At 39.2% G+C, this 14,452-nt stretch overlaps 1 protein-coding gene across 1 annotated transcript in view; it reads right to left on the reverse strand.

Moving 5' to 3' along the window:
* The window catches only part of DISC1 (DISC1 scaffold protein), a 164,608-nt gene that overhangs the window by 119,401 nt on the left and 30,755 nt on the right, over positions 1 to 14,452 (reverse strand). Inside the window, exons 3-5 of the mRNA XM_062490167.1 lie at positions 8,026 to 8,176; positions 4,566 to 4,695; positions 111 to 346 (exon numbers count right to left, since the gene is read on the reverse strand). Coding sequence (XP_062346151.1) covers positions 111 to 346; positions 4,566 to 4,695; positions 8,026 to 8,176 — 517 coding nt within the window. The remainder of the gene's footprint in view (positions 1 to 110; positions 347 to 4,565; positions 4,696 to 8,025; positions 8,177 to 14,452) is intronic.

Consider the following 14,452-nt stretch of genomic DNA (forward strand, 5'->3'; position numbering starts at 1 on the left):
CTAAGTCCAGATAATTAGCTGGCACAATGATGAAGAAAACAACTGACAGCCAATTCAGCAGAACATACAGGAAGAGACAAGACTCTACATCTAAATTTATATTTAAATACCTCTTTATTGCTCCTGGAGGATCTAAACTGAATGGAATTCGATAGGAGGATGTTAAAGTGTCATCCACAGCCTTGCTTATTTCCTGCAGCTCTCTTAAAGAAATGCAGCCAAGTAAAGCAGCCAGTTCACAGTCCTGTGATTGAATAAGCCTATCTTGTTCTTCAATTTCTTTTCTCAGCTGTTCATCTTTTCCTTCTAATATGGCCAGTCTTGTTCGGAGATCTTCAATTTCTTCCTGCATAGAACAGAAACCAAAGTTTACTATGAACCCTATAAAAGAAACCCATTTTCCCCTAAGAAAAAACAGTACAAGTGTCAGAAGCAATATTTGTCCAGCTCAGCAAACATTAAATGAGACAGCCTCTTGCTGACGCACAAAAAATAACTCAGTTGTATTCAGAAATTCTAGTACTTCTAGCAGTCTGAAACTCATCACCTCCACTTCAACACCACATTTCACGTTCCTCTTCCAACACCTACTGTCAAGCCCTCCTTCACTTTTGAAGTACAAAGGTATTTCCCAAGTTTACAAGCTAAAAATTTCCACCAAAAATACAAATGTCAGATCAGCCACGGCAACAGAATCTTGTTCTACAGACTGGCAGCTAAACTGATCAAACATCTATCCTGCAGAATATCCCTGCAATGGTTTGCCTAATGGTTCCAATCCCACATGAACCAGAGAACGCAAGTAGAGAGTCACTATCTAACCAGCCCTTCTGGTAACATTTCATTTTAACTAAAGGCACAAAATCCTTCCCTTGACTTAAAATGCATAGAACAACCTCAGTCACACTCACTTTTCCCGAAGTTCAAATTACGTGCATTATGATATTGATGTTTCTTTCAAAATACAATTTTTAGAATTCTGCATAGAACTGTAGAATCATTAATGCTGGAAAAGAGCTCCAAGATCATTGTGTCCAACCTTTGACTGAACAGCACCTTGTCAACTAAAACTACAGCATCAAGTGCTAAGTCAAGTAATTTCTTCACCATTTCCAGGGATGATGACTCTACCACCTCCCTGGGCAGCCTACTCCAAAGCTTTACCATCCTTTCAGTGAAGAAATTCTTTCTCGTGTCCAGTCTTAGTCTGCCCTGGTACAGCTTGAGGTTGTTTCCTCTTGTCCTGTCACTAGTTACCTGGGAGAAGAGACCAACCTGGCTACAACATTCTTCCAGGTAGAGAGTGATAAGGCCTCCCTGATTCTCCTTTTCTCCAGGCTAAACACTCCCAGCTCCCTCAGCTGCTCCTCATCAGACTCGTGCTTCAGACCCTTCACCAACTTCATTGCCCTTTTCTGGACATGTTCAAGCACCTCTATGTCTTTCCTGAAGTGAGGAGGCCAAAATAAAAAAAAAAAAAAAAAAAACTTCATGCATTTATACATCATCCTTGCACAGGTTTTTCCTTTAAAACCCGACAGATAGCTTGCATCCAAGGAAGCAGCACTTGTTGAAGGAATCTGGGTTGCTGAGGTTGTCATCAAACTAGCTGAAATGCCATACTGGAGTATTTGATTCTATTATTACATTTCTTACTCTCTCTGTGAAAATCTGAAAGCCATATAAACTATAATCTCCACACATGGCCACATACCATATGTTTATCATTTTCTATACAACCTGCAAGAGATCTCTGACATGTTATCTACAGGATCTCAACAGAAATCAAAGCTCAATTTCAAACTCTGATCACATTCAGTCCGACTAAAAATAAAATAAAAACAAAAAAGCCAGAAACCCAAAACCAAATCTTTAATAAGTAAATAACTAGGCATTACAAAACTGACATTAGAAACAACCATATGTCTTTTTATGGCAATTCACTTCTCCATTCTGCATCTGAGCAAATGGCAGTAACATCCAAAATGGTGTTAGAGAGAGAAAATTAAGTGGCTTTGAATCACTAAGACACCATTTTGATTAATACTTTAAAAAGAGCCCACTCACAAATTAATAAATTTGTATTCAAAAGAAGGTTTGAGCGGCACACAGTAAAAAGGTTCTGGGGTCAAATACTGAGTAATGAAGATAAAATGGTATTCTGAATACCTGAACACACACTTCAGCTATGTATGAGATAGGGATTTAGGGGGAAAAAGGCATACTTCAATATTACAGACTCTTATAAAACATATTTTCTATGCACAAATAACAGACTTCAACATTTCTTTGCTTTTTTAGAGCTTTACTTCAAAACCTTAATATTATTTTAATGCTACCAATGCAATTTACACTAAGTTTAGTTCACTAATTTTGTTAGCAAATGTACTTTCAGGTTTGCTGCACTGTAACCAGAGTTTCAAGTATTACTTAGACCAAGAAGAAATAGTCCTTGCATATTCAAAGGCTCCTTAGCTCCAAAATTTCAACTTACTATAGTCCAGCACACTAGGTTTTAGCAAGAAGAGAATGGTATGGCCCATGTTTCACCCCACAGGCATTTGTCAAGGGCAGAAAGGTCAGCAGACCAAAAACATCAGTTTTGTTTCTTTCAGTCTCAAATAAGGCTTTTAGTGTGCACAAAGGACAATTCTGTCTCTGTGTTACTGGCTTGGGAATACTGCCAAAATCTTAATAGGCCCTACTTAATACAGAGACCTCCACATTCTGTGAAAACAGTAATTGCAATCACTGCAATAAGCAACCTACATGGGAACAGAAAGGAAGATGAATGGGATCTAGTTTTACAATCACACTTTTAGTACTGAAATGTACAACATAGCTACCAGAATTCACAAAAAGAAAGCTGCTCTGCTCAGGAATAGTTCACAGGCATTCTTGGGAGCATAGAAATTTTAATCAGTAAACTGGAATTCTCCTACATAATTTTCCAGAAATGCAAAGAAGCCTTAAGTGCGCTCTTGGTCAGACTCCAGACACATAAAAAGGGCCTAAAGTCGCAGCACGGAGCAGTAGATGATATTCATCTCGCTAAAAATAAGCTGGAGTTTTACTCTGGAAATTTGAGTTTAAACTGGGATTTCCAACACAACAGCTAATCAGTACTGACTGTGTATCTCCAGCTTCACTTATGGACTGACGGTCTCCATGAAGTAGAGATTGCAGTAGAAACATTAATACAAAAATTTTAGATACTGCCACAAGTTTTCAAATCCCTGATGACAAATACAGAACCAACAGGACAAAGGGCAAAAGAAAAAGTAAAGTAAAGGGCTGAGGAAAATAAATATTTTTTTTAAAAAAGTGTACTTCTGATCGTGCAAGATTTTGGGCAGGACTAATCTTTAGAGGTTCCTGGGTGCAAACAATCACCATAGATCAGCCTTCCCCAGAACCCTGAATTCCTTATACTTTTGATAAAATGCTAATAAATAGCATGCCCATATAATGGTGTGGTTAATTTTTCCCTAGTATAGCTACAGAAGAATAAAGATTCAGCTTGAGCAAGTGTAAAAATTAGCTGTTGGGGTGTTTTAAGTACAGCAGTTTTCAGTTCAGTATCTAGAGGTGGCTCTTGAATATCTACATTAAAAAAAAGTTCCGCATACTGATAATGCTGAACTGTACTGTGTCTCCTCTTTCATCCTGCTGGATGAAATAAACTTAAAAAATACAAAGGCCATGAGTAGGATAAAGACATTTCTTCAGCTAAGTACAATTCTGCACATAAAATGTTCTCTATTTCTTTGTGCATTTTATATATATATATACACACACAAATTTTCATGTGCACACAGAGAAATTACTACACTATTGGATCCACCAAAGGAATAAAAATATCACAGAAAAAAAGGAAAACTAGGTCCACCAGCTCTCCCAGGTGCCACATTGCTGAGTGTGATCACCAAGGTTTAAAAAACACATAACTAGACAGTACATTGAGATTTTTGAAGGACGGTGAAAAGAAAAAGCTAAATTTTGCTTAAAAGGTTTGCAGACTTAAAATTGGACTCATGCCATCTTGAAACATTCCATTTGCCAAACTATCACGTGTGACATCATGTGTCACTGAAAAGCTATTGTTAGCAAATGCTGACGGCTCCGTGATGATTCCTTCATCCTTATGAAAAGCATCAATCATCTTTCAGGAATAAAAGCTGGTAAATCATGTATTTATAGTAAATTCTAACCAGAAATGCATGAAAACTTTTCATCTTCAAATAAAAACTTCTGAAGATCAGTGTAACATTAAAATGTCAAATTATAACAAAGAGCACGCTTACAAAGATAATGAGGAAAGTTTAAGCATGCACACAAGCCACTAAACCTTCCAGCTCTGTGTTTCTGTAATGAGATTAACAGAACTCCTGTGGCTGCCATCTCCAATCATCACTTAGATTATCGACTGGACTCCAGCCAAGGCTCTAATTACTACACAGAAGCGAAGTTGCTATTACAATAAATTTATTTAATTCTGTGTGACAGCTTACAAGGTTTTCCCCACACAGCACTCGTTCTTATACACAACTTTGCAGTCCTGTTACCTGTAACCGTTTCTTTTCTTGAAAAAGCTGGTTTCGTTTTGTGACCGAAACCTGCATCCTCTCCTGGGAAGTTGATCGTACAAGTCTGTGCTCTTTTTCATGACAAAGACCATTTTCTTCATGCCTAACCCTTTGGGAAAAAAAAAAATGACCAAAGGTAAAAATTAGTGGTTTTCACTAGTTTCAGTGTCTCAAGGATTAAACAGATCAGAATGCTAAATGTTACCTTCAGAGCGATAACACTCCACCACCAGAATTATTACATTTCAAACAGATACAGTTAGAGAACAAGAGATGTTTTTCCTTTGGCATGTCTTCCTTTATTATCTCAAACATTTACACTGTTTCTACAACACGATGAAGAAAGAAAATGGAAAACTTGTATAGCTCCAGGCTTCCCCCAGCTTTATCATATTTCAGAAATTTATCCATCACTGCCTTGAAAGAGACAAAACTAAGGCATGTAGTTTCTATCAATACAGAGAAAAATCTCTAAGACAGAAGTTTAGAAACTTGCCAAAGCCATTTCTGCAGCTTCTGTCAGCTTTTGGAGACCATGTTAGATATCATCTGGAGTGTTTGCTCCACAATGCCAGATTTTACTTCTCTCTTGCACAGTAAGTTCTTTCAAAATCACAATCAGTGGGCTTCCTCCCAGTCATCTGTACAACCATCAGTTATAAATCTTTGCATGACTGGACTCCAAGGTAATCAGCACATTATGTTAAGTATCAATTGCATAACCAGCCTCTCAAAATGCACCTGCAAGCAATGCAAATCCATTCTGCCTTCCACATTCCCTCGTAAGGGCACGTGCTCTTGTGGAGGGCAATTGTGTTTCTGTGTCCATCTCTAGACACATGTCCATGCATCTCCACGTAAAGAGTACAGATTCACTTCAGTATCTTCTTTTAAAAATACTGTGCCTCAAAGTGCTTTGAGGCATGATTACCCACTGTAATCTTGCAAAGAAAATACATCCATGCCACATATAAAACATGCATCGTAAGTGTGGTTTAAGCATGATTAATCACGCAATTATGATCTCCAGGCACAGGTGTTTAACAAGTGTGTAGAACAAGAGGTTTGCATCTCTTCTGCAGGACCATCAAAAGACACACATGCTCTACTCCCTCTCTGTGGGCTGCAGAATATACTGAAACAGCAAAATAAAGCCTCAGCACTAACATAGGTATCATTAAGCAAGATAGACATAATGACAGTGTAACTGCATTTTTGTACTAACAGCATGCACCGAAGAGACATCCCTATTATGAGGTGCTAGGCCATCACCATGCCTTACAATCATTACAGGTTCCTGTGGCTCCAACTAACCACACTTCCCAGCAGCTCTGAAGCCACCTTCTTCCAGCTGGAGCTTCATCGTTCCTAGAGAGGTATGTAATAAATTTCCAAGTGGCTGATCAAAACTTAGAAAAAATTCCAAAATATAAAATCAAATATAAAAAAAAAAATCAAAAAATTAAATAATGTTTATTTAGTTTATTTTCAGAACCTTCTTGGAAATTCCATGTGTATCTGTCTGCTTGGAAATGCTGGAAGATAAGATCTCTATGATCTCACCAACCCTGACTGATTGCACAAGAACAGCATTCTTTGTTCCTAAGCTAAACATAACGAAAACTAGCTCCCACCACACGCCCCCAGTATGCTGTGTCAACATCAAATGGATTCACTTAAAAACTCATCTCATAATTTAATCAAGTAAAACAAAACTGGGGCATGAATTTGAGCTTCATATCTTAAACAAGCTGCCATACACACGTCTCTTGCGAAAAGATGAGACTGACTCAACTACAGTAAAATTGTAATGATGTGGTCTTCTGAGGTTAGTCTGATCATCTTTTTAATTTTCCAGGTGAAAAAAAAAAATTTCCTCGGTACATTGATTTTGTTCCAATTCTAAATGAAAATAAAAACTGAAGCCTACAAATTTTCCTTGAGGAAGCAGTTGTGTTTTCCACTGTACTATCTAAAAATACTTCTGGAACAGACAGGACTTAAATCCTTGTACGGAAGACAAAGGGTACTCTTGCTGTCTCAATGAGTCACACCACAGACAAAGCAGTGTAAAAGGCTACAAGAATCAAGCAAGCAAATAAAAGGGTGTCACAACAACAGCAGTTGAATTAAAGCTCAAAGAAAGGACTGTGCACAAGGCAGAAAAGGGAAGACGATATTCATCTGACCCTGAAGAATGGTGCTGCTCAGACCTGTGCAAAGAGAAGAGTTACAGATCTAATCATCCAAAGAACAGGAGCACTTTCATAATTACATTATAACATCTATTTTATATATAAAAGCATTATATATACATTATACAGGATAAAAATAAGCAACTGTATCTGAGGGATGCTTTAGTGACTCAATTTCTATGACAAAGACAACAACACTACCTCTAATGCCAAAATCATTATTACAAATAAATGCATCGACCAAACACATCTTAATGACAAAACTGAGAATGGTGTATCCTAATCTTTGAGCAAAGGTGAAATAGCCTCTTAGAGCCTCAGAAGGTAGAAGCAAACAGCTCTGAAGGAGTTCAGCTTCTTTTAAACCTCCCTTATTACTAGATGCTATAAGTAGAGGCCAAAAATCCTTCAAATTCTCCAGTTTCACAAAAAAGAATTCATATTATCTGTACTGATTTTATTTAATTTTCATGTCTGTCAAAAATTACACACAAAGGTATTGACTAGCACTCTGCAGCCTTTAAGTTGCCAGAAAACAAAAGGCTTCTCTTCTTTCATTTGGGCTATTGCATTTGAGAATATCTTTCAATACTTAGAAAGTATCCTCTTATAACAACACTAACTAGGAGCAAGGATGAAGACAGACCAAGAAATAGAGCCTATTTTTTTTTCCTCTAAGCTATCTCTCTTGGGCCATCCAAAACATCTTCCACTCCTCCCACCTTTAAAGTTATCCCTTCAAGACAAAAGACAGAATTTATTTTTGTGACTTTGTACAGTGCTGAGCTCAATATTGCTATCTAAGAAGTGGCACACAAAAGGAAGCTCCCAAAGATTTATTCATATCAAAAAATAATCTGGTTTTTACTTTATATTTAAATATCCTTTCATTGCCTGAAAGGGAGCATCAGAATTAACTCCACAGGGAAGCTTCGCTCAAGCTGCGCTGCTGTTGTATGCTCAAGCTGCCGTGTCAAGGATTCAATCCCATTCCCACTCAACATCAGTGAGAAACATTCCATTTAATTTCCCAGTTCATCATGATCAATGTTTTTCAGGGGGATGCTGAAAGAATTGTAGAAAGAAGAAAAAAGGGGGACAGGGTGGGATTTTCATAAACAAGCTCCATACAGGTATGTTAGACAGGCATTAAAACGCTTTATTATAATTATTCATAAATTGTATTCTGCATTTTGACAAAAAGAGAAGCATCATTTTACACAATAATGAATCAACAAACTTACCACTGATCAGCAGCCCAGTGCAATGTTGCCTGAACTTGGGTCATGAACCTATCCAAAAAGCTGCTAACTGAGGGATGCCTTGAAGGAAGCTGAAATTTTAAAGAATTTTTCTCCTTCTCCAGTTCTTCCAGCTTCCGTCTAAATTTATCAGCTAGAAAGTAAATTAAAAAAAAAAAAAAGTTAAACAGTGACAAAAGGGTCCTGTTTTACCTGGGGGAGGGAGGGCGGGGGGGGGAGGAAATAGTCTCTCAACCAAAGTAAAATCCACCTCTCTGATGGTTCTTTTTCTTCTTCTTTTCATAAAATATATCAGTCTGTTCTGCTCAAGGACAAATTAACAGGACTGCAACACAAAACATCAAATAACCAAGATACCAAGCTACTTTTTTTTCTCTGACAAGGACAAAACTGCAGGCTTCCCAGCACTTTTTTAATTTCATAGGGCTCAAAAAAACTGGCTCAAAGTTATCATCCATGCTCTTCCTAGAGTAACAGCTGAGAATTAAATTCTAGGAAAGGCGCTACTCTTCACTGCTTCAATTTGTCTTAAAATTTAGATAACAGTGACACATTTAAATTTGGACCTTATAAAAAATTTGTGCTGTTATTAAGTCAAGAACTGAAGAATCTCACACAATATAGCAGTATACCTCAGCAGAAAATGCATGTACAAATATAGCAATTAAGCAATTATCACATTCCAGGCTCTCCTGTATTATGCCCAGTTTATCATCCAAAACAAAAAAATATTTACCTTTGACTTTAAATAAAAATAACAGTAGTCCCCAAGAAACTGCTTTGATTCTACCATAACCCTACACGTTTCTTGGAGTAACCACTTCTCTGTGTAAGTTTACTTGTTTTCTGACCCTGTGTAGAAAACAAAGGAAATTCATTTAACTACTAATTATTAATGCAGTACATGTATCTTCTATTGTGCCACTATACCAACAAAGTCATATACATGACAGATAATAAGCCTGCCATCCAAGACAGAACACCTTTGATGATACACTAGTCAAATTAGAGAGTTTTGAGCTAACCCACAAACGGAAAACATTTACAGTTCAGTACTCTGCTCATGACCTCACTGCATACAATTTTGTGCAAATAGCAATCCTTGTAACATTTTCAATACAACATGTTACTATCAGAATAGCATCCATCTGTACATGCTTTTTATTGCTTATTTTCTTTCCTTATTCTCTGAGATGATTTAATGCAAGAAGTTGCTTACATTTGCTGGTTTAGCAAAATCATGCATTTTTACAATAATCTATCATTAGCATTGATCTCCATTCTGCTTCTGTGCCAACACGGTAGAATAAAGACAGAGACCTTACTAATAAGACTACATCTTTCCCCTGTCCCAGCACACTGTTCCAGTGTGAACTCACTTTTGTGTTGTCATTGGCATGCAAAATGTCAAAAGGCCCCATTTCATGATGTCCCTACCCCACGTGTCCACACTATTCCTGCAAAGTAATGGAGGTGAACCACATGTGTGAGGCATTTCTCAAGGTCCACAGCTAAGTAGATTCATCCTATCCCTATCACCACACTGAAACTGAAATTTGAGCTGAGACTCCCAACCCCATATTTTGACCAGAAAAACACAGCAGCACTTGCATGCTAATATGCCACTTGTCATTTCCAACTCAGCCATTGAAAATACCACTGTTACAAACAGAATAGTAAGGGCTGAAAGGGTTGGCTAGTGACCAATGACCACTTGATGCCAAACCACATGGAAACACTTCCTTTTACTCACACCATTCGCCACTGGGCTTCCTGGGAGTTGTGGCAGCCCTCTATAGCCATTTAACAACGTCGTCGTTGTTCTTCAACATAATTACACTTAACTGTGTTTGTGTGTCCAGTTCTTTCATTGTTCTACTCCTACCCCTCCTGGCCCTAGAAACACGCTATTTTGGGAAGGAAAACAGATGAGGGGATCCACATGCCAATTCCTCCTCTCTCTCTCATTAAGTCTTGGCTGCATCCTACTTCATATATTCCAATCTACACAGTATTCAATTAGTTCCTACTAACAGACATTTCTAAATAATTTGTTCCATTGGCATCTTATACATAATATGGCTGCTCATATCCACTTATCTCTCTACACTAAATGATTTTTTTTTACCCTTTTATCTTTTCAGCATCACACTTAAGAGTCTCCAGCACCACTGATCTGAGCACTGCAGCACTCAGCTTTTAAAATCCTCTCCTGGAAAGGAGATCCCTGCCATTTGACCTGGCTGATATCTTCCGTGCTTGGAGAGACACAAGTGCCTCAATGCCAGCTGCAGAACAGGGAACCATGTAAATAAGGCTCATCTCAATCCAATTTTTAGTGCTGTGGATCAAGAGAAATCTGGATCAAGCACAAGTAAAGGAAATGATCAGAAGTCTAGCCAACAGTATGTGAAAGAGGAAAATCAGCAGGGTTCCTCAGACTAACAGAGATAGACTGAGGTAACTTCCAGCATATTACAAGCCAGCAAGTTGCAAAGAAAGTAGTAATACAATGCTCCCTTAGAATTTGAGTACTCAGTAACAAACCTGCGGTGCAGCAAATGATATGTGAAAAAAGTTAGATTTAGTGCTCCACTATATCTAACTGCCAGGGTTAGACAGATAATCTCCTCCAGTGTTGGTTTTCAGGTCAGACAAACATCTCTCAGGAATAGCTCTGGCAGAGTTTTCAGGTTGAAACCAGAAAAACCAAATGCATTCTCTTGTTTGAACAAAGGAAAGTGCCAAATTCTGCACCTGGGAGGGGGCAACCCTGGATGTACAGACAGACCAGGGAATGAGACACTGGAAAGCAGCAATGGAAAGGAACCTGGGGGTCCTGGTCGATGTCAAGTTGAACATGAACCAGCAGTGCCCTGGCAGCCAGGAGGGACAACCCTGTCCTGGGGGTATCAGGCACAGCATCACAGCCGGACAAGGGAGGGATTGTCCTGCTCTGCTCTGAGCTGGGGCAGCCTCACCTCCAGTGCTGGGGGCAGTTTTGGGTGCCACAGTGTAACAAAGACATTGAATTGTTAGAGAGAGTCCAAAGGAGGGCAGTGAAGATGGGGAAGGGCCTTGAGGAGAAGGCATTTGAGGAGCAGCTGAGGTCACTTGGTCAGTTCAGCCCAGAGAAGAGAACTCATTGCAGTTACAGCATCCTCATGAGGGGAAGTGGAAGGGCAGACACTGATCTCTGCTCTGTGCTGACCAGGGACAGGACCTGAGGGAATGGCCTGGAGTTGCGTCAGGGGAGGTCTAGGTTAGATATTAGGAAAAGATTCTTCACCCAGAGAGTGTTTGGGCACTGGAACAGGCTCCCCAGGGAAGTGGTCACAGCACCAGCCTGAAAGAGTTCAAGAATTGTTCAGACAATGTTCTCAGCCACCTGGTGTGATTCTTTGGGCTATCCTGTGAAGGGACAGCCAAAAGATCCTTATTCCAGCTCAGAATATTCTGTGTGATTCTCTGTGATCTCTTCCACCATACTGTCTAGGATTTTTCAGCTAAGAAGCAGACACAGAAGGCCTTTGCTATTGCTAAGTCATCAGACTCACAGACACAACTTCTTTTTACCTTCATTTTAGTGTTTTAACAAGTTATTCCAACAGAAAAAAAGGCCTTCACAGAAAACAAGAACTCACTGATAGATTAAGGCACCAAAAGAAACCACAAACACTCAGGTATCTCCATCACAAAGAAAGGCTTAATAGTTTCTCTATCCCATTCCTCACTTCAAAAGTTACTTAATGCACAACTTACATGCCAAAAGCAATCCATCCCACCTCACCCCCCCCTTCCCCGTTTGATGAAGTTCTTAAATGAAAAAACTTTCAGGTACTCAACACCTGCTGTTTTACAGAATCATTTAAAATGAGGCTTAATTCTCTTTATCAGCCTTTTATTTCACTACATTTTGTTGCCAGCTTGCTGCCTTGAAGAGCCCTACAGATGTCCTAGACACAGCCCCTTACTTGAGACCAAACAGTAGAAGTTAACTCTTCAACTGCCCTGCATTGCAACCCATTACTGTGCAATCCACTACTGCCCAGGTACCTCAGGCATCCTACTCACTTTAAAGCCAACCCACAGTACAGGCCTGGAAGATGCTGACTAACTGCTGTTCTCAATTAAACAACCAGCAGTGAGAAAACAGTAGTGTCTCCAAAGATCATGCTTTTTAATAGCTTTGAGTAAAGGAAGCAATTTCCATAACTTCCAATTGACCATGTGAGAACATCTGGCTACCTCTTTACTTCTAGCGTACTCTAGCATTGGTTTTATTCCTCCAAAGAAAAGGTTCACTGTATCAGAACTATTTATCATCATTTAAAAAATATTGGAGAAAATCATCTCTGTAAGGGCAGAACCTCATTTGCTATGTACTGCATATATTTATGTTTATTTATGTCTGTGCTGATAAGTGGGAAGATAATCAATCATGCTATTCTACAAATTGTTGGACATTAAAAAAGTGTTTCTTCAGCTAGTTCAACTAGGGAAGGTCATTTGATCTTGCTCCACAATTCAGCAAACAACCTCTTCCCTTTTGCCCTTGCATCCCCCCAAAATCTGAAGGCTCTAAAACAGGATTTGCACAGGATTTATAACTATAACTCACATATTGCAGCTCTAAAATATTTTTTCTTGCCTGCTAGATACTTAGAGAAAGACAATATCCCCCCCCCCCCCCATTCACTTTCTTAAAAACTTTAAGGGTCTAAGATGACTGAAGTGTCTTGTATGCTCAGCACCAAAGACAGATATGTATTTTGGAAGAACCAAAGAAGTCCCAGATGCAAAACCAAAGACCCCTCTAGCAGCCTGTATCCACAACTACACACAGCAACAGGACATTAGAGAGGAGACTAAGAACCAGGGTGAAAAGTGCCCCCTTTCTGTTTCTGAATCTCTAATGTCTATCAGCTAAAAGACTTCCATTCTATACACCAGAAACTTCTCTATTCTCAGGCTATCTATTTTGGTCTCCAAAATATATTGCAACAGAGAAAACAAAAATATGAATCATGAATTATTTAAATGCATACACCATTTGGTAACTTGAGGAGTCTAACATGGAGCTTGAATATGTGACTGAAACACATCTGGAGAGCAGACTAGTAAGCAAGGTGTCTACAGCCCAGTTACTAGCATTAGCCTACTGCAAAATAACTTGCAGGAGAAAATGCAGATCAATTAATATCCAAATAAGACAAGTAAAGACAGACTGTGATAAGAACAGAAGGCATTACAAACATCTGGAATACCTATCTGCTCTTAAGAATAAAATAATTAACCATTTAACAGTACCAAACATATGCACAGTAGAAAATAAAGACATTTGGTATGTATAAAAATGGAGCTTCAGATTATACTTGGATAGTCGAACAGCTAGCCCTTACCATGTGCTGCCTGGTCACCAGTATAGAGCAAACCTTTTCTACCTTCCATTCAGCCCTGCATGTGGAAAACAGCAAAACAAAGCACTGCAAAGTCAAACTGCACACCTGGGCAAGGCTGACTCACAGAAGTCATGGGGCTGGGGACAGACACCACTGAAACAACAGGAGAAGCAGAGTTATGCCCTGCTGACTGTGTGGATTAGCAGCAGAACATCTGCAGAGCAAAACATTTCAGTACTGAGGCCTCAAGATCTGCATTTTGGAAGGTCCTACTTCAAACTAGGTTTAGTGTAATGCCATGGATCAAAGGACAGATAGTTGAACCCCTCTGGAAGCTCTACAGCACATCTTCAGACCTTGTCTTACCTGAAAGAAAACCAATCCATTGTACTACAAGACTGCTCTACAGTGCAAAGCAAAGCACAGTAAATGGGACAAATGAGAGATTCCTTCCAAAGGCTCATGCACCTAATCTGAACAAAAATTATATTTGGGCCAGGGTCCATTAAATACATCCAGCAGTCAGTGGAAAAAGCAATTCCTGGGAAGGCCAGTAAGCAGAGTCTGAAGCTTTCCAGACAAGGCTATAACCTCCTGGGTACCACAGCCAAATATTCATGTTCAGCTCATAAAAAGCTAGAGCAAAATGCAAATGTAATTATCACACTCACCCACCACTTAACTTTTTCCATTGCAGTCAAAACGGCAACTTTGTGCAACTTCACACTCCATCTCTGCTCCTGAACTATCAGGACGTCTTTGAGGAACAGCAGAACAAACCAAACTCCTGGCTGCTGAACACCCTTTGGAGTTAGAAGCTACTGCCACAAAATTCACCTTAAAGCAGGAGGACCAAAATCTGCAGGAGCTACAACTCCATAAATCCTTGGTTTGTGTGCATTCCTCAGTTATTTCTCACTCTTAGTACAGATGACAAACCCTTCAAATTCCTGCTGAGATGCTCAACTGATGATTGCCTCCAATTCTGGTGCTATTTAAAGCTGAGC

Source organism: Cinclus cinclus, chromosome 3 (assembly GCF_963662255.1).
Source record: "Cinclus cinclus chromosome 3, bCinCin1.1, whole genome shotgun sequence".
In the NCBI taxonomy this organism is placed as follows: domain Eukaryota; kingdom Metazoa; phylum Chordata; class Aves; order Passeriformes; family Cinclidae; genus Cinclus; species Cinclus cinclus.